The 20,975-nt window shown below is 42.7% G+C and overlaps 1 protein-coding gene across 1 annotated transcript in view; it reads right to left on the bottom strand.

Annotated features, from left to right (window-relative positions):
- Nucleotides 1-20,975, bottom strand: part of LOC133342647 (ELKS/Rab6-interacting/CAST family member 1-like) — a 189,971-nt gene that overhangs the window by 130,974 nt on the left and 38,022 nt on the right. The window contains 5 exon segments of the mRNA XM_061551931.1: nt 4,280-4,447; nt 11,256-11,423; nt 13,250-13,345; nt 15,100-15,255; nt 18,853-18,927. Of these exon segments, the coding sequence (XP_061407915.1) occupies nt 4,280-4,447; nt 11,256-11,423; nt 13,250-13,345; nt 15,100-15,255; nt 18,853-18,927 (663 nt within the window).

Consider the following 20,975-nt stretch of genomic DNA (forward strand, 5'->3'; position numbering starts at 1 on the left):
CAAAATATTCTGCAAATCTTTTGCATACATATTTCCCAAAATACATTTTTACATATGGTATACTGTATATTTGCTTTTGAATCAAATTGCCTTTTCAGCTGAATGCTATCAATTACTGCCCAAGGATTTGGAGTAATTTGTGTCACAATATTGAACGACCACCATTGTGAGAAAACGTTCTCCAAACTATAAAGACCAAAAGCAACGTCACTTTTGCCAAATTTGTATTCCCAAAGCAAAAGTCACCATATTCATAGAAATGTATATATAATTACACCTGGCCTTATGTTGAATCGGTTTAGTTTTACCCGAACATAAATAAACAGTGTTTTGATTTGTGGAGGGGGAGGGGGAAATAGGAGGGCTGAAGGAGTCTAAAATTCACTTACAATTACATTATACTGTGGCTGCATAGTGCTTATTCATTAAGAGTCTGCACAAAACGCACTGTTGCCAAACTCACACTGTGGCACCCTCAGCTGTATAAGAAATAATAGGCGTGACACAGACGCGAAGACCCATCGCATTGTATTTGCTCGGTCTGCCTGTGATATGCCCGGTGGGAGCTGCGATGGACTGTGGCTGGCATTAGCGCGCGTGACACTCAACAATCAGGCGTGGTAATTTAATGCCGCATTCCAAGGAGGGATGAGCCACCGTCCAAAACTCTGCGGTTCCAACCCCCCACCCCCGACCACGCCGAGCCGGATTCGCTGCCAAGGCACGAATGCACGCTGAGAGACAGGGGCCAAGCACAAGCTTGAGCCTTCAAGCCGACCGTGCGTATGCACACACGCACGCGCGCGTGCGCTAGCTCGCACGTAAGGGAGCAGACTCGCATTTCCCGTGTGCACGAGTGACGTAAAAATACGCTACTGCTGCACACCCTGCTCACAAACGAGCACAGCTGTAAATATTTCAAGGCTTTAAATCAATAGCAACGGCGCTTGATAACTTATAAAGGTATGCACGTCAAATTGTGCGCGCGCTGCCATTCATCTGCGTCAAACGGCTAAACACGTGCACCCGCTACGGGAAGCTTTCTGGAAAAATACGCGAAATTGTGTTGCGATGTCGTTCTTTCTTTTTCCCCAGTCGCGCACATGGGTTGGCAAAGGCGCAACGCCTACACATTCCGCTAAACAGGCACTGTCTAAACCGACGTGTCCAATTAAGAAATGAATTTATAGGAAGTACTTTATAGCTAAGCTCAACTACCCCCCCGCAAATGCAGTATTTCATCCTTTCCGTGACCACCACTTTATGAAAAAGGAGCAAGTAAACATCCACCGCTGGAAGTAAGATCAATGACGAATCAAAAAATAACCAGCCAAACATCTGATCGTGCAGTCGTTGTACACACACATTCATCACAGTCCTGGTAGTGCAGCTACTTAAACTAAAGCGAATTGTTGTTTCCATTCCAACAGAACTGTGCTAATAACCGCCCCGAGAAAGCTCCATTAATGTGCCCCCTCCGACGCAAAGACCAAGCATTTTCTCGGCGAGTGACAACCGAAAATTATGACAAATTAATCGCTTGCTACCCAGTTGCTTGTTAACCTGGGCATCCCTCAGCCAAGCAATTAAAAGCCAATTTCAATTTACTGCATTGCTGGGCAGAGTCACTTGCAGCTCTGCCTTCCACCCACCAGGCCAATGCTATTGAGCGCGCTAGTTTGTAGGTTTCCCATTCATAGAGCCACAGAGGCACCTAGTGGCCGTACCTGAAGAGCCATGAAAACCGGTTGATGGTGTATTTGCTAACCGAGTGTATTTCAGCTATTCCTCCTTTGGAAGATCTCACAGGGCATTGATTAATGGTGCGATCCATTGATTGCAACGTGCAGCCGCATTCACAGCAGGGGGTATTTGTTACTTGATATTTTTGCGTGAGATGGCGCATCTGCCGAGTGGCGATATATAAATGAGCAATAACGGTGAATTATGTGAAATACATTCAAAATAATTAACTCTCATTTGCCATGTGAATAAAATGGCACCACTAAAGCTTTACTACCCTGAGGTGGCACCAATGTCTGCTCTGGCCCATGAACTGCAGTTATGTTCTTCATACACTCACAGTAATTGGGAACTCATGAACGAATACTATTTTATTTGCTGAATCATATTTGAAGTTTGAAATGGTCAACTTTTGTTGAACTTCAATATTTTTATTTTAAGTGTTTCACTAATGACCGCCTTATTACATTACAAAAAATGTAATGATGGGAACACCGTTCTTGAGTACACAATGCCAAAGAGACATCATTTGCCGGCTTGTTTTGGCAACCTAAAACAATGTTTCAGAGATGAATTTGTGCGGCGACAGTCACACACTTGACACAAACAATGCCACGTTGTTTACTTTCACGCATAAAAGTAGGTTTTTTTCATTAGACAGCAGTGGCAGACTCGAAGCGACCGTGGGTTTAACTTTAACGCATTCGATGTATTATTAAGGTCTTCAAATGCTTTCATTCAGTATGAAATGTTTGCACTGAGGCCTTTCCTTTAAAAAAAAACCTCCGTTTCAGACAGCGACATAGCTTGTGAATGCCAACTCACCGACCAGCGATTCTCTTAACACGAAGCCCAAGAAAAGAAAATATGAGAACGTTAAAATAAATACACGCACACAGGAAGTCTTTTTGTTATTACTGCGTTGTGTTGTACAGCTCTCTAACGTGATTTCGGGTTGCGCTGAGCGCGGCAGATTATTCAGGAATTGATTATATTCACGAACACGCATAGCTTCTTCAGGAATTGAAGATTCATATGGGGTGATTTTTTGTTATTTTTAGAATCTCCCAGCAAGTGGAAGTGAAACAGCGGACAACACGTGGAACAACAAGCAGGACAACCTGAAAACAGAGAGCTTGCGAAGCCTCTTTGTGTAATGTAGGTTATAAAAAAATTCAGAAATACATTACTCAGATGCGATAAGATTGTTTTCTTGAAAACTTTTCAATAGCCTTGCAAAGATCTCCTTAGTTTTTAATGCTGTCGGCAAGTTACCAAAGTGAACGAATGCATTTTCGTAAAACGTTGAAGATTCAAAGCCATTTGCGCTTAACCCTTTGCTTTAGTTTTACATTGCATATAAACTTCGTTTCTCAGTTTTGTAGAAAATGAGAAAGACATAAGTGACAATTTATTTTCCGGCATTATCGGTTAAATCTCATAGCGAGTATTTAACGAGGAGGAAAACGTATCACTATGTGCCACAAACACAAGGACACGTTAAACGTTTATGTTATATTTTCACGGAGTCTGTGCTGTTCGGCACTATTTAGATTGCGCAACCCCACACTTAAACACTTGCATTATAAACCACAGTGAGCAAATGCAAAGTATTTTCTGAAGACACCTGAACCTAGGGCCATCATGCCATGACTTAAAGAGGATGACAGAAGTCAAGTCATGCCTTAAGTTGCAGGAATGTGACATGCACAAAAACGGGAGGAAACACAATAATACCGATTATTAACCAAAGAAATTCTCACTTTGTCTCGATATTTTCTTTCAAGAAGAATCCTGCATTGCCATTTTTGGTTAATTCAGTTGTTGAGTTTTTGGCATGTCGAAATAAACCAGAACAACCAGAGAAAACCCAAGTAGACAAGGGGTGTACACGCTCACATTTTCACAGAGACAAATTGCAAAATACATTGGCTGCACTGGTATCTCCTGGCTGACTTTCAGCTCAAAACTACTACACCTGGTGCTCCATAAGCAGTCCCCCATCCAGGTATTACCTATCGATAGAGCTCGTATCACCCTCATACTTGAGGGTTGATTGCAGAGAAATGTTTTCTATCTTTTGCAATCCAGGTACTATGATCACCAGGCTCAAAATTGCTTCGCTTTCGACATCTGCCAACATTGGCCTAGTTTTTACAGTGGAGTGATATAGGCAACTGTCATAATGAGCTGTGGCTCTTTTTTACAAGTGACCCGGCGACAAATGATAGCTCAACGAAGTGGCTTATTACGTGGAAATGTATAAGCATCCAAATACTCAAAATGCAGATTTCTAAATGTGGAGGGAAAAACCAGAGGACCCGGAGAAAAATGCAGACAACCACAAGGAGAACATTAAAACTCCAAATATACGGGCGTCAGGGTCGGGATCGAACCCACAACCGCCTGTATATCAGGCGAGACAGTTAACATCTAGGCGCCACTCGGTAAAAACTGACAGCAAAATTGAGGACGTTCCGTGGAGCGAGGAGCCGCTCTATGTTCAGATAAATGCAGGGACGCGCGAGGCACGAACCTTCTTCTGCAGAACGTTGATCTTGCGTTCCTTGACATCGAGCATGTCCTTGAGGTCGCGGATCTCTCCGGCCAGCGTCCCCTTCTCCTCCGTCAGCTCCTGCAGCTGCTTGCCCTTCTTGTTGAGCAGAGACTCCTTCTCCTCCAGGCGCATCCTCAAGGCATCAACCTGCACGCAGCAGTGGAACCATTAAAATGCGGATTGTTAACTGTACACGTTACGTACGTGTACACGCACCAGTCGACATATCCGCGCACTGTGGACATGTCGACTGGTGTGGTTGATCTGGTCCGAGGCATGAAAGTTTACACGTTTCTCTTTTGATCTCATGGCGTCATGACTTTAGTTGATGATTTTTAAAAAGTTGAGAACACTCGCAGCTAGCCAAGTCACAAAAGAGCCATGGAAGATGGCATCAAATAACTACTTATGAAGTCCATTGAATGGGCTTCTTCGTCCACACTAAAGGCAGAGATTTTGTATTTCCTACAATTAGTGTTCACCACATGGCAGATAAACTGAACATTTTAATTCGCAGAGCTAGAACAGGTTCAAGTGAAGAAAAAAAACATTTCTTCGTATGGCGATTGGTGATCTCTAGCTGGGACCGTAAACTTGCTGAATGTTTAATCGTAGGCCGCTGCGAGGATTATAGCCCAGGATGGATCTCAGCGGTGCCGGCTCATTGCTTTGACACCGCAATGCAGTTGGTTTCTTTCATCTCAATGCTGACAAGGTGCAGCCTCCTCGAGTGGAGAGAGTCCCGTGAAATCCCCATCACCCAAAGACATGAAAACCAGTCACGGCCAGATCCAAAAGAGGAACGCTGTGATGTACTCGGGCGAAAACTCAAAAGAGACAGAAGTCACCTCTGTAGCAAGCACGAAAGCTTTATTTGTTTCTGCTGCTAATGTAATATGAAGGGATATGTATTTATTTCGTATTATTATACTCAGTTATCCTTTTCAGAAGGGTCCTGACAAGTTTTTGCAGCAGGGGGGCGGCAATGTCCCCATGTGTAATTCCCCCAATTGAGTAATTTAGAGGTAATCTTTTTGTGTAGCATTTAGTTACATTGCATGCTTTTCTTATTTGGAAATACAAGCACTGCAGAGGAAGGTATGTTGTTCAATTGGTATCTGCAATCACTACATTTACTTTCACAACTATTCACACTCTCTCCTAAATCATTATCCAGGTTTGGAAAGATTGATTCTATCAGTCACGGTTGCCAGCAGGTTCCAGTGGTATTTGGGTGGAAGAGTTTCTGCAATGGAAATTCTTGTGCCTCAGTATATAGGTTTGATTCCCGACTCGGGTGTCTCTGTGTGGAGTCTGGATGCTCTCCACCTGTTCCGTATTGGCCAAATATCCCAACTGCTGAAATATTACCTGCAAACGACTCAATTTCCAATACAAATGGCAACATCACTGCCGAATGTGAAAACTCGGCAGGACCCATCTGAATACACGTTTTGAGACTCGGTGAGGCTTTTATGGATAAGTTATGATTATTATTGTCAGATGAAAAAGTACCTCGAGAGAACAACGATGAGACGTAATGAATTTGAAGTGAAGGTGCCTCGTATGATGCAGTAGAGGCAGCGTCACTGTTCAGCAGTGCTTGTGATGTATTCTCTCCACCATTAACTACATTGAAATGAAGTAACTACCAATGGAAGGAGCTGTGGCACAATTTGATTCCTAGCCATGGTGAATATCAGTGGTGAGTGATATCATATCAAGTCCTGGCCCCCATTTACAAACCTCCATTGACCAGTGGTGTGAAGTATGATTAAACAATTCCCATGATCGACATGCTGTGAGGGGCCCATCATCCAGCAGTGGATGGATGAAGGGTTGTAAATTCAAGCTACTAGTTACATCTTCTTGGTTGTTTCAGTAAAGTCACGTAGAAGGGAAATAATAAAATAATAAAAATATAAAACAATAAAATTCTCACGACGTTTCGACTGCAACACAAGCAATCATCATCAGGTGTGAAATCCACACGAGAAAATTTGAAAAAAGTGGCGTTTTTTTCTTAACGTCAGCATCAAGTTACATGTTATAACTGTGCGTTGCAACTCATCTTTGGATAGTCAAAGCAAAAAAAAAGTTTATTTTGCTATAATAAAAAAAAAAGATGAGCAAATTAGTTGCAGATTTTCTAAAATACCTCACACCCTAAAACGTCTACTTTTTCAAATCAGTTTTGGGAATAGACTAATAAACGAAGTGCAGCGACTGGGCCAAGCGTAGTGTTTGTTTTATCTTCCAAAATGGGAGCTTCACAAACGAACTGGAAAGAATCCGTGACTTTGAATCAGTTTCGTGCTACAATGAAAACTCAGGAGTGTGGGGGACGGTAACATCTTGCATGGCTCTGCCTGTAAGGAGGTGGCATTTTAGTGCCTCTTTGCCATCTGGTACAACAACGTCAGCGGGGGCGATGTCAAACATTAAAAAGGGGGACGCGGCTTCCCAGTGAGGGAAACAATTTTAATTACGCGATCCCTTGTAAGGGACACGGGTAGTTATTACAATGTCAATGTTGCGGCATACTTTAAATTCGATATTTGACGGCATTACACGCCGCACGCTCCCTGTTGGGAGAGCTCTGCAGCGCGCGACGCAAAGGCAGCGAACAGTGGGGGGGGGGGGGGGGGGGGGCATGCGGGGGGGGGGGGGGGGGCGTGCAACCATCACGCGCAAAGCGTCCGTGATCACACGGCCCTTCTCCGAGAACCAAGCAGTGTGGCATTAAGACCGCGACTTTGAAATTCAAGCTCTGGGGCACAGTGGTGGACTTCAGGGTGAATCACACGCCGGGTAAGTCAAGACTGCAAGAAACATCCAATTATGTGATGGCCTGAATAATAACATAGCTTGCTTGCTCTCAGGCTCACTGAAAGGGAGCACTTTAATGACTTGGGGCCAGGGGGGGCAGGGAGCTGAAGAGTGCGAGGGAGGCGGTTGCGGGTGCGAGAGACCCCAAAGAGACCTCTTCTGGATTTTGTCCTTGGCTCACTATAAGTTCTCTATGGGGTTGCGTGCCTCCTTAATAATGTGGCTAAATATAAGTGCTTGGTAGGAACGTTCTACTAATGGGCGTCCTTGGTCAAGCACTTTGGCAAATAATGCGTTGTAAAACCTGCAACAAAGGAATCTTCCTTACATCAAATTGTACATGTGCATGTAGAGCCCTTGCCTCAATCTACTGCTGGATGAAGGCGGCTTTCCTGTGCTGTGACACCCATGGGGGTTATTTGAACATGCTTCACCGCTATGGTCAGTGTGGGTTGGTGAAGGCGGGCAACTTAGATGTTGCATGCAGCACGGATATTGTCCTGCAATGTCATCCGAGAACCACGGAGAAGCACCAAAGCAGCATAAAAAACTGTTGTTATAACATGGGACCTTTCTGGCCAGTATTGAAATATAAGAATAGGTTTTAACTTTTCTGGCACTAAAACAGGTGCTAAGATGTTAAAACACCAAACATAAACCTTTTTGCAAGGAATCCTATCTGCATTAACCACACATACTTGTGGTGAACATGCGAACAACAAAAACATGCTCTGGTAATATATATATGCATTGTTTTTGAAAGGTTAGTTTGGTGTTTAAACATCTTAACACCTAAATTTTGATTTAAAGCTTTCGTGACTGCAGGGATTCATATTCTTGGTTCTTTCGGTAAAGTCACGTAGAAGGGAAATAATAAAATAATATAAATATAAAACATTGTTTTTTATATTGTTTAATATTTATATTATTTTATTATTTCCCTTCTACGTGACTTTACCGAAAGAACCAAGAATATCTTAACACCTGTTTCATTGCCAGAACGGGTAAAACCTATTGTAATATTTTAATACTGGCAGAAAAGGTTCGTTGTAGTTGCTCACCCCTGAGCTATAAATGCCCTGAGAGTGGCATTGTCTTTGTGCTGTTCGCCTTTTGACATTCTCTAGCACTGTGAGACTAGGCCCTAAAGAAAGCTGTCTCTGGTGTGGACCAATCAGTTTCAAAGACAATGCATATAATAGCAGAGCATGTTTTTGTTGTTTGCATGTTCACCACAAGTATGTGTGGTGAATGCAGACATGACACCTTGCAAAATGGTTTCTGTTTGGTGTTTTAACATCTGAACACCTGTTTTATTGCCAGAAAGGGTAACACCTATTTGTATAAACTGTTTGGTATGGTGTTCACCTATCCATGTATTATCCAGACTCAACCTTGCTTAAATTTCCAAGAAATGACAATATCTGGAGTATTTGGGGTTATTTCATTAAAGACTCTTTCCTGATTTTACTTTAAATGTGTTCAATAGTAACGCCTATTATTATATCGCTTTCATGAGATGGTGGCGGCCTGGGGAGATTTTCATTCAGCAGTGGATTGACCATGGCTAGTGATGATGATGGTTAATCTTAATGCAATAAACATCCATTGTGGGCTAAGGCTGCAAATTGCCATTGGTGCATTCCCTAGATTGAAACAGGATCAGAAATAAGTAGCATCGATGATTTATTTCACCTACTAGTCCACAACTGTATTTTTTTATATTCATAATGAAAACGTCGATGTCAAGTGCCGGCAAGGTTAAGTAATAAGGTTAGAGTTAAGGTTAGGTCGCCGTTTTTAATGACGTCAATAATTGAAATGTTTTTTTTTATATCAATAATTTCCGAACGAATGTCAATTCTGCCTGGCTCAAATTGTGCAGCGGTTGTGTTTTGTGCTTGTGCAGGTTTCCTGTTAATAAAATCTGGTTCCTTCAGACAGAACTTTAAGGCTGCCTGCAGTTATTTTTGGCCACGCTCCATGTTGTAATCAACCGTGGTATGCCAAAAGAGGGCCAAGATCAAATCTCGGGATTATAAAACAAAATAAAAAGTACTTTTTTTTAATTCACTCAATGGCTCATGCCCTAGCTGAAATAAATGCCGACAAGAGAGCAAAACAATCGAATTATCATTTACAGCTGCAGTGTGTAGATTCCTTAGCCTTAGATGTGTCCGTGCTTATGACCTACCCTTTGAAGTTGGCATTTAACCAATATTTCTTTCCCTTGAATTTGTAAAGAGAGTCAATGAAACGTCCCGTCCCGAAGGCAGCTGGTTTGTGTAATTGGGTCGGAATTTGACAATTCTCAGAAAATTCCATAAGATGCCTTTAAATGCTATTGGGTTGCAAATGGATAACTTAGTCTTCATAAGGTTACGGCAAATCATTTGCAAAATATTTTGGAAATTGGGGAAATAAGAAAATTGGAAATTAATGTCTTTCTAATGGTAAGTAGTGGTAATACATTCTTCAGTTTAATCCACTGCGAAAGTGAATTATTAAAAACATAACAATGGTTGTGCATTCTCAGGTGTTTCTAAGTGTCAAAATGAAATGTATTTATGTGAACATAATACACGAATGTAACATTAAAACAGTAATTCCCATTTGATGTATAATTATTCAATGTCATGTGCATTCAAGATTAACTATTGTTAAATGATTTTAGCATGTTGCTAAAGTTTCGTTACAGTAGGCCTGGTACAGACATTGCTATCAGGCAGAATTGCAAGTGGTCAAGACTAACAACAGAGTGGGAGCCAAGGGAGGGAAGACACCCAAGTGTCATTCACAGCAATGGAGCCATAAACTCGGCTCACATGCGGATGCTTGATGGGCTGATAGGGAGCGCCATGGTGGCAAGATGTTAACCTCGCCTTACATGCAGGAAGTCGTGGGTTTGATCCGGACACTTACATCTATATATTTGGAGTTTGCATATTCTCCCCGTAGTCACGTGGATGTCCACATTTACAAAGATGTGTTTTCAGTATTGCACTGCTATCAATTTACACATAAGCCATCTCGTTGAGCTTTCATTTGTGACCAGATCGCTTCTCAAAAAGAGCTATATAGCTCAGTGGGCCTTACCTGGTAAAAAAACTATTTTTGTTTAGTTTTAGTTTCATAGTTTAGTTATATCACAGGCTTTGCTAATGCTTCACCCAGTAGTGGAACAATCATTGCTGATTACGCCTATGACACAGTGTACATCAATAAATTAAATCTGCTCATGTGCAGATGCTTGATGAGTTGTTACATCACGAGACCGAGACGGAAGGCGTCAGCTTGGATAGGTCTTCATCCAGCAGTGGAATGACCATGATGATTCTGCACATCACTGGATGCTTCTGTGAGAGAATCCAGTGTCGCGTGCAATGAACACCCATTGGCGGGGGAGGAAATAGGCACGAGACCCAATCCATCTTGTCAAGCCAGCAAGAACGGCGTAACATTAAGTATTTATAGATGATCAATTCAGCGACGAGGGCTCTGTGAGTCACCATTTGCAATTAATCACTGCACAAACCTCAAAAAGTGGGGAAGAAAAAAAGTTGACTGACAATACCATCTTGACAATGCCTACATCGTGTATGCAAATCTCGCCAGAATGCATAGGATCTAATCAGTTAGGAAGCTCAGCACAGCCGAGGCTGAACAGCGTTTGAATGAGCAACCTTGCACAACCGGTTGTGTTACAAGCTGCAGAGTCGATGTGGTGGGGGGGGGGGGCAGCGGATGTCAGTCCAGCAAAATCCAATGTTGTGCAGTACTTAGATGCTCCAACTTATTTGCACCTCAACTTCATCGAAGCACATTAATCGGATTGAAGTACAGCCAAAATACCTCCCATGACCCACGTGACATGGGGAGGCCCTCACCCATCAGTGGATTGACAAGACGGCTGTACACATCAATGTATACAATAGCAATCATGTAAAACAAATAGGCGATTATCCGGTTCAAATAAAGTGTGGTAGACAGCATTGACTAATGCCACCGTATGCCTCTCAGACAGTATTTAATTGGAATCTGTCGCTTGATCTGAAAACGACTGAGGTCAGGAGGAGGGAAACAGACAAACCCGTCCCCACTGCTCGTAGGGAATGGGACCGTGCACCTCTGTCTGCAGAATGGCCGCTCGCTGCTCTTTGGCCGTGAGCGATTCCTTGAGGACCTCGATGTGCTGCTTGCAGTCCGAGTTCTGATTGGTGAGAGTCTCAAGCTTGGTCTGCACTGCCAGCAGCTCCGAGTCCTTCCTGGATATCTCCTGCTTCAGCTGGTCCACCTGCACGTGCGTGTTTGCGTGCGAGCACGCGCAACCGATGATGCAGAAACGACAAAAGGCCACACTTTTTAGTGAAAATGAAAGGCGCGGGGGGGGGGGGGTGTTTGCCCTTTCCCGCCCACGTCCGTGCGGTCCACCTACGGCGGACTCGCCCGTCTCGCAGGCCAGACGCGCCACGCTCGGAAAGCGAGAGCCGAGCACGCAGGTACCCAGGCCCGCACGATGTCATGACGCGTGCACCACGCGCACACGGCCGCTTAAGCCCGCAGCCAACCTGTCACCAAGCAAGGTAAAGTATTATTTTAAATCCCCAAAGCGCGAGGACCGATAGGAGAGAGCGAGTAATCAGAGAGAAATCTCTGCAGGCTGCAGACGCATTCCCTAGGCAGAAGCTTCTGCCAGTAAATTAACCAGGCAAGATCAGTGTAATTACAATGGCTCAGTACCCTTGATAATTACAATTGGGGAGAAACAACTACCACTGACTGAATATTCTTTCATTTCCTTCCACCGCTGACCCAGATGTAAACGCAGCCATCAAGGATATTTTTAGAATTTGATATCGAGTCAAAAATGTCCTCGATGTGTGGGCTGTTTAATTTCCAAACTCAAGACAAATTGTTGGCCAACACAATGAGGCACACAAGGCATTGCATTTCTGGGCAAATGCAACACAAGTGTGGCCTTGTAAAAGTAATGAAAATGTTTTGCCTTGCAATTAATAAAATAATGTTAAACTTTTAAACTGAACATTTGGGAGGAAATATGCCATTTAAAAACAAATTAGATAATTATCTTAATTTCCCAAAACTTTGTCATGCCATTTCAGCTCTTAAAGCAGTCAAATAAAACTCGGTGAGTCTTGGTTAATGCATAAGTACATAATTTACAGCATACAGCATGCTATTCAAACTGCATAAGTGAAGTAATGCAGATCGGGCTTTCTGCTTACCATCTGTGCTCAGTGTGAAGAGTCAGCAAAGCAATTGCCGCAGCAACTAGTAAGAATAATATATCTACACAACACCATATTCAATTGGCGCAAGCTGAGACAAGCAGAGCGTTCAATCATTTTAATCAAAGAAGGTGATTGCATTGATTGCACAAGCACCAGACTTCACAGGAAATTAAGCCCAGCAATAAGCAAACGACCCCACTCCTTTTGAACCAAAGGACTCAAGCTGGAAGGATGGCTCAGAATTTGAAGGTCCATTTTATGCCTTGCAAATGCCACAAGATTGCGCTCTTAGGCTCTATGCCGCCCTCAACCCCCCCCCCCCCCCCCCCCCCCCCCGTGGTGGCCCACATTAGCCCGAATGCCATGCGGCGCAATTTTAAAAAGTTCCGGGAAATCGAGGTAATGTCGGAAACGTGGCAAGCAGCGGATGTACTTGAGCCAGAAACCATTTTCTGGGCTGCGTAGCTCACAGTATTCAGTCACGTAACATTGTGCTGGGTACACAGAACCTTCTTGTTAACTGCGAACGGAAGTTGCTCTGTGTAAACATTTAAAAAAAAATAAACAAGCATGAAAAGAAAACCGACAAGCAATTTTCCATTAAAATGATCACATTTTGAAAATGAGCCAAAAACATCCTTCCTTTATTTCATTTATATCCTCTCTTTTTTGGTCAATGGGCTTAAATTTTTTTTTAAAGCTACAGCAAAGGAGCATCTTAGTAAGCCTTACAGCGGCGACTTTTGGCATCTAGATTGCGATGAGCCGTGCGACGGGCGAATACATTTACTGTCATCTTTCCAGCCTCTGAGTCTTTGTCGCTTGCAGATCCCACAGCCGTACGCACACAACCGTACGCAAGTCTTACTGCAGAGCCAGGATCTGAATGAATGCTCTCAACTCGCTTTCTCAGCTCCCGCAGTTCAACCTCTTTCGCCGCTAAATCTTCTTTCATCCTTTCAACCTGTTAAACATTCGTAGCCACTGACGATCACGCTCTAGCAACACAGGTGATTTTTTTTATAGATTGCAAACGAAAATTAAACACGCATAAACAATAATACAATATTAGGTGTTTTTTTTAGTGTACACCACACAATCTCTGGATTAGATGCACTTCCTCCCCCCTCCCTGTATTTTAAAAACAAAGTTAGGTGCGTCTTATAATCTGATAGGTGTTGTGTGTGTTCATGCATGTTACCAAATGTATATACATTGATTGACCCAGGCGCACAAATTTGCAGTGTGTCTTACTTTCTGGAGCATCTTATTCCAGAGAAAATTGTAACAATCATTAATGATTATTTGCAATATTATTTAATACTAGCTTTTTTTGCCCGTCCAAGGACAGGTGTATATTGCAGTAAATTTGAAATATTCAATAGAAAAATAGTTCAGCTCATGATTATTAATGAAGGGGGGTTGCCCCATGTGGACTAACGTCACCCACTAATGGTTATTGGGGAGGAGTGCGGTATGTGGAGTGACCTAAATTGCCAAGTGATGCAAGTGTTTCTAACGAATCTGCCACAGTTTACAGCTCATTATGATCAGCCAACAGTTTCCCAAGTGATATTGTGCCGCTCAATATGGCGGTTAACAGTCGGGGACAATAAGTGAGCAGAATGCTGTGGGAGGAGGCGTTAAAAATCCTGCACTTCTTCGTGATTGCGATAACCAAGGCTTTGTTGAAGATTGTGGTTGCGAGCAATCGGTGACTCTTGTGAACTAAGTGGTCGAGCGTTACATTGGAAGAGGAACAATGCAGGCTGTGTGTACCATTCTGAAAAGTATTCCCAATAAAAGCATTTGCCTCCCGTTCACTCAATAGCCGGAGCACCGAGCACTTAACTTTGCAAAGTTTATATCTGCTATGGTGCAATGGCTGGCGCAGTGCCTTAAATTTTATTCCCAGTCAGCTAACACCGATAATTCACCAACCTGAACTGACCAGCATGGTGAAGTATGCTCAAACAACCCCCATTGCCAACACAGCATAGGAAGGTGTCACCTAACAGTGGATTGACAAAGAACTGTAAGCCAAAGTAACGAAACCAGACCGGCTAAAACATGACAGTGTTCCCCCTTCAATTAAAACCCTCTGATCACAAGAGGAATTGGTAGGACGCACACTGTGTGCACAGATATGCATTACATCCCACTTACAGCCGTGTAAGAAAGGGCAATCAGTGGAAAATGGGCCAACAGCCACCGGATGATTAAACAGAGAATTGATTCAATTTGCAGATTCCGTGGTTTCAGAATGTCCTAATGCGCCAGATCTCATTGGCGGTATGGAGGTAACATGTGGGGAGTTAAGAGGAAATTTCAATATCACTGTTACAGTCGCATGCATGCTAGGAGTTGAGTGTGCAATTGCGGGCATGTGTGTGTGTGTCTGTACATGTATCACACACATGTGGGGAACAGAAGTGTTGGGGTTAGCGCAGTGCGCTTCGAACCTGGCTGCCTGAGTTAAATTCTCGCTCATGGTCAACACCAGTGACAATTGTCCGAATCGGTTCTGGGCCTCCCCTAGGCCAGCTCAGCCTCAAATGAGTACCTGGTGCAGTGTGTAAACAACGCCCCCCCCCCCCCCCGTGTGCTGTTCCGGCCTTCATAGGTGCTCACAAACAGCACCCGCCCCAACAGTCTGTGAAGGCTATAAAGGGGGGTCTCTTTGTCTGTGTATCACACACACACTCAAGGGCCCCTTACCTTGTTCTTCATGAACTTCGAATGGCTCTTGTACACCTCCATCTGTTTCAGCTCCTCCTCTCGCTCCTCGATGCTCAGGGCACCATTTGTCTTCAGCATCTGCACCTCATCCTCCAGGTCACGCAGGTTCCTCTCCAGGGACGCAATCTTCGTGTCCTGCGCAGTGCAACGAGCGGGGAGGGAGGGAAACTTATCCGCACCCAAACATGCGTAGGGTCTCGCTGCTTGAAGGAAAACAGCCGCACCGTGGCAATTTCGCTCACGAGGCACCAAGGTGCCCTGCATCATTGCACGGGAGGACCACGGAGTTTGAGCATTACAATAACAATGTGAGGGTTCGTAATGATACGGGCCACTCTGAACTGCTGCGCCGTGCTGCTTCAACATGTGCACGTACAGGCACTTTAGTCACTCCACTGCTGGATGAGAACCTCGCCACGCCCGTGCGGGTCAAGCGAGGGCCATCTGACCGTACTTCACCACGATGGTCAGTGGGTGTTGGTGAAGATGGGGAGGTTTTACGTGGGAGCGTAGAAGTACGGCATATTCTTGGTTCACGTAGATAGAAAACAAAAATTAAAAGCAAAAAACCCACGACGTTTCGATCGCAGCACAAGCGGTCTTTCTTCAGGTGGAAAGAAAAGAAAATATTAATTTAGATTTTTGTTTTCTATCTACGTGGCTTTACCGAAAGAACCAAGAATATGAATTTCTGCAGTCACGAAAGTTTTTAAGTCTAAATAGATTTTGTTGCACTGTCCTCTGGTATCCACCACGAAGCCTCCGCAGCCCTATGAAAACCTGTTTTAACAAAATAGTCACCTATTCAAACAGTCCAATGTGGGTGATTTGGTCATAGGGTGTGCTGCAACACTGAAGGGATTAACCAGAGGCACTCGTTGCTTTGTTCTTGAACACATACCGATTTGGTGGCATCACGTCATTGTGCGCATCTGCTTGCAGACTGTGTCCGAGCAATTATGCCGTAAAGGACTTATGAGCCTTGGATTTTTTTTTAGAACAGATTAAAACGTATTTATTTTTTAAACGTTTTAGTAATTCGTCAATGAGCAAAAGTTCAGAGTCTTGCCGGCAGAGCATTTTTGATTTACATGACAAAACGCACTTTTAATACTTAAAACAAAACAGATCCCATGAGAATTTGCAGCCAATACAAGAACCCATCCCTGAATAAAACAACCTGAAAATGTATATATGCAGGACTAATTAAATAAATATGCAGAATTAAATACTCCCTGGTGCCACATTTGTCCTAAGCCTAATAACAAACAGAAGCGAACCAGCAATAGAATAACGACACCACCCACAGGACCCTTAATGGTGAATGAAACACCTGAGTGTTCAAATTAATGGCTGCAATGAGCCTTGCCTCTAATCCCTCATTCGGCAGACAGCAATCTTTAAAACGCTACTTTCTCTGAATTATTATCCCGTCTGGAAAAGGACGATGGCGATTTTTCTCCAGCAGACAATACAAAGTTTTCAGTTCAAGGTCTGCTGCCTCTACAAATGCAATGTACTTGTCATTGGTAAATAACCAGCGAAATATTTTTATATAAATTACTATGAACTTCCATGTGGATACATCAGGATCTGTGTTCGTTGGTCTAAATTTAAATACATAATACCATAATCTGAATTTAGAGTGGATTTTTTTATTTTAACCCCACTGCAAAGATGATACACCTCTATTTTTTCACATTTTTGAAGACCTAAAATTTACTTAATTTTCACGTCTTACTTTGTAGTTGCAAAATAAGCTCATCATCAAGGCAAAAAGTTAGCTATTCATATTTGTTATGTGCACAAAATAAGCGAGCACACCTGTTGAATTCACTTTAAACTATTACTCTTTTAAAAGGGTGCAGTATTTTACAAACATAGTTCAAAGAAGGTGGGGTTTTGATAAGTGAATGTGCCCATTTACTTTTCGATTTAAAGCTTTCGTGACTGCAGGGATTCATCTTCTTGGTTATTTCGGTAAAGTCACGTAGAAGGGAAATAATAAAATAATAAAAATAAAACGTAATAAAATACACTTCTCACGACGTTTCGGCCACAACGCAAGCAGCCGTCCTCAGGTGAAGAACAGGGCTGTCGGAAAGACAGCGTCTGAATATTTACCACAGTGCGCTGCTCAAAAATGGGACAATGCCCACGTGGCATTTGCTTTAAAGAAGCAGGTGATTTTGACTTTTTCACCATGGAAACAGCTGTGAAAAGGAAGCGTGCCTTGGCACAGCATCCAGTGAATATTTCAAGTGACGTCAAGTCCTTAAAATGCACATTTACATTACGCACGCGTGCTTACGAACACAGCACGCTTGCAAAATGACGGTAAAAAAACAGGCGCCTCTGCGATAACTTTAACAGCAATGGCTGCGTGGCATTACGTAATGCAGATGCTCAAACTGCACAGGTTTTTACGATGCAGCGCCCGTTACTCGAGATTTATTTTCTGCATTCAGAGCAGGTAGAGGAATCCTCAGAAATTTCTCGTGCCACTAAATGGAGGGCATTTTTAAGCAATAGTAGAAACAGCGCTTATTGTTGGTGCTCCGTTTAACCAGGACGACAATGCAACAAGGTTCTCCTGCCACAACATTCAAAGCAAGTTCGCATCCAACACGTTAGAATCAGGAATCAACTGGCTGAACTTCGACGCAGATGAGCTGCCCACTGTTATCTGCTGTCATGCACAGACTGCACGGCAATTGCAGCTGGGATAATATATCCGAATGGCAAGAAACTGAATCGTACAAATCCATGGAGAGCAAAGATTCTGCCTCTCACCAATTTCTCACTGTGTGTATACTTTGGTATTGTACTGTTGTTGAAAAGCATAAATACAATTAAATAAAATATAACTGCTGCCTACTGGTCTTATCACTGTGCATTTCATTGGTGAGCATCCGTATTGTCATTTTGAATTGTGAGAAACCACCAAAGCCTCTGAGACTTGTTGTGGAAGCAGGTGCTGGATTCAATAAATGTAGGGTGAATTTGACCGCTTTCTTTTTCTCATTGGAACAGCTTCATAGACAGTGACTACACTTCGATCATTAACTTGATTATGTTGAAGACATGAATGCGGGAGCAGATGGTATATACACGGAGATGTGAATATCGACTAATAAACAATAAATGTGTTCTAACCAGTCCATGTAACCATCAAATTTGCAATTAAATACAACATGCACATTGCTGAAGGCAACAACTCTAACATAAATGCATCTGATAATCTAGGAAAGATATATAAAATAATAACTTAATTTGAAATTGACACAAAGTAAAAAAAACAAAGCAACAATCCATCCAGGGCACCAAGTTAACGCAAATTAAGCTCATATTTAACATACAATCAATTTAACTAGATATACATTGCATGTGAATATTTGCGAAAAATCAGTGCAGAGATGGCGCCAGAAAAAAAAAACTGCACGCACCTTCTTCTTGGTTCTTTCGGTAAAGTCACGTAGAATGGAAATAATAAAATAATAGAATAAAACATAATAAAATAATTCTCACGACGTTTCGGCCACAACGCAAGCAGCCGTCCTCAGGTAAAGACCAGGTCGGCTGCTTGCGTTGTGGCCGAAACGTCATGAGAATTGTTTTATTATGTTTTATTTTTTATTATTTTATTACTTCCCTTCTACGTGACTTTACCGAAAGAACCAAGAAGATGAATCCCTGCAGTCACGAAAGCTTTAATTCGAAAAATGCACACACCTTCATCTCAACGACTGTCTGGAGGGCCTTGGTCTTTCCAGGTTCAGAGGGCCCGTCCCCTCTCCTCTGCAGCTCCTGTGGAGGAGGGACACGGTAGAAGTAAGCTCGGCGGCTCATGCTGCTCCCTCCCCTCCGAGTCGGCTCCCGCTCGCTCTCATAGCACGCCAAAATGATCACGCCGGATATCACCGTACAGTTGGCGCAGCGGTTGCTGGGTTACTGTTGCCACGGTGAGGCTCCCTCTAGCCTGCATCGCACGGAATCTAGTCCCAGCACCAATAAATATGTAGACTGAATAGTACTCGAATTAACCCCTTCGGCACCGCCGTCTTCCGGGCGAACCTTCAGAGTTAATGGTTTGAACGGCGTTTGAAATGGAGTTTCATGATCATCCGTGCGAAGCGTTCAAGTGCGGGCTCAGACTAAAACCCCTGATGGATGTTCGGAACGGCAGCATTGAGCTCTCCCGTATTATGACAGCATCCAGCGCGTGAGAGCAAATCAGGCACAGCTCCAGTGACGTGACGTCCGTCAGCCGTATTATCCGTTGGTCCGTTTCCTTGGGGATGCCCATACGGGTCAGAGTGTGGCAAGTTCAGCAGCATCCGAATTGCATTACCGCCGCTTCAAAATAGATTTCCACATATCACAGCCTTGCTGTGGCAAAATACTGTCTTTCCTGTTTCCCAGCAAATGTGCTCAGACATGGCATCTGTTCAGCTGCTCCAACAATCCTCCATTTGTCAGTGCTTTAAGACTCAATAAGGTATCTAAATTGTGTCCAGATATTATTCATATATTTCTTGCTCTATCTATTTAATTGTCCGGGCTGCATCGCTTGCAGAGTATCACACAACAATCTATGAACAGGGAGCACGACACAAAAAATAAAGAATGACCAAATTAATTCATTCTTATGCCAACAATTGAGCCTCTATTTCATCATTAATGCCCATCAGTAAAGATAAAACAAAGTTTCCCCACTGAACTGAAATAATGAAAGAGTAAGCAATGATTCACGACTTAAAGGCACATGGTTTATAAACTGCAATGGTTTTTGCAGGACAAAGTAATGTTGTAATAATAAAAAAAACACATGAACCGCGAGGTTAAAACAAAGCGAGAAGGAAATTACAAAACATTGCTTTCACAATTTTAAAAAAGAATGATGGTATTTCATATAAAGCAGTAACTATCTTCACAGTGTGAAGCCTAGTGTTGGCCAATCTGGGTGTGTGCCCAACATATGAAAGTCTGGATTGAGAAAATAGACATCATTAACTTTGGAGTGTTTTGCCTGACGGGCACATATAAATCTCTTTTGAGGCAAGGCATTACCTGCAAGTCCCATGGAGGACAATGTAACTATGAGACGCAAATCTAAAAACCCAACACTTATATTGAGCCTTTATATGTGATAATGGCTCAGTAAAACATGAAATAATGAGGGGTTAAATGACCGCATTGCAAATGTGATATAAATGTAAAATGCTATATGGCAAAACAAGGACGCCCGCTACATCAAAACAAAAGTGAAGGCTTTGAAATATCTTCACTCGAACATCAACCGTTAGATTTACATGAAAATGGTTTACAGAATAGAATATGATTTTTCCTTGAATTTGGAACAGATATATTCCCTTTAAATTTAAATAGAACCGTGAATGTAACGGCAGATTAATAAAAACTAATATCTTTTTTGTAAGGACAAATATTTCAGCGAGACAATTTTTAGTAAGTTATCCTGCTTACAAAGCAATATTACTTTCTGTACATTGAGAGGTGTTGCAGTTATAATTGCTCGAGTTTGATTCCAAGGATATGAGAGCAAGAAGCAATGAAGCGAATTAAAAAAGACAAGGTCATATAAAAGCTCTGCGAGAAATGTAATCTAAATATGATATCCGAATACTGTTGTCATATCATGAACAATATATTGGACTGAATTAAACCTCAGTTGATAGAAAACCACTGTCTTAAAACTGCTGCGGTGTAACCATGAGCGTCATAATTCTGGACTGGTTTAATTTCATCATGGTTGCCCATTTATAATTCAGAAAAAACTATTTCATAGTTGCTTGGATAAAACAAAATCTAATAATGTGCTATAATGCCGTTTGCTT

The sequence above is a fragment of the Lethenteron reissneri genome, chromosome 15 (genome assembly GCF_015708825.2).
Source record: "Lethenteron reissneri isolate LAM-NWPU_2019-01 chromosome 15, ASM1570882v1, whole genome shotgun sequence".
Lineage (NCBI taxonomy): Eukaryota > Metazoa > Chordata > Hyperoartia > Petromyzontiformes > Petromyzontidae > Lethenteron > Lethenteron reissneri.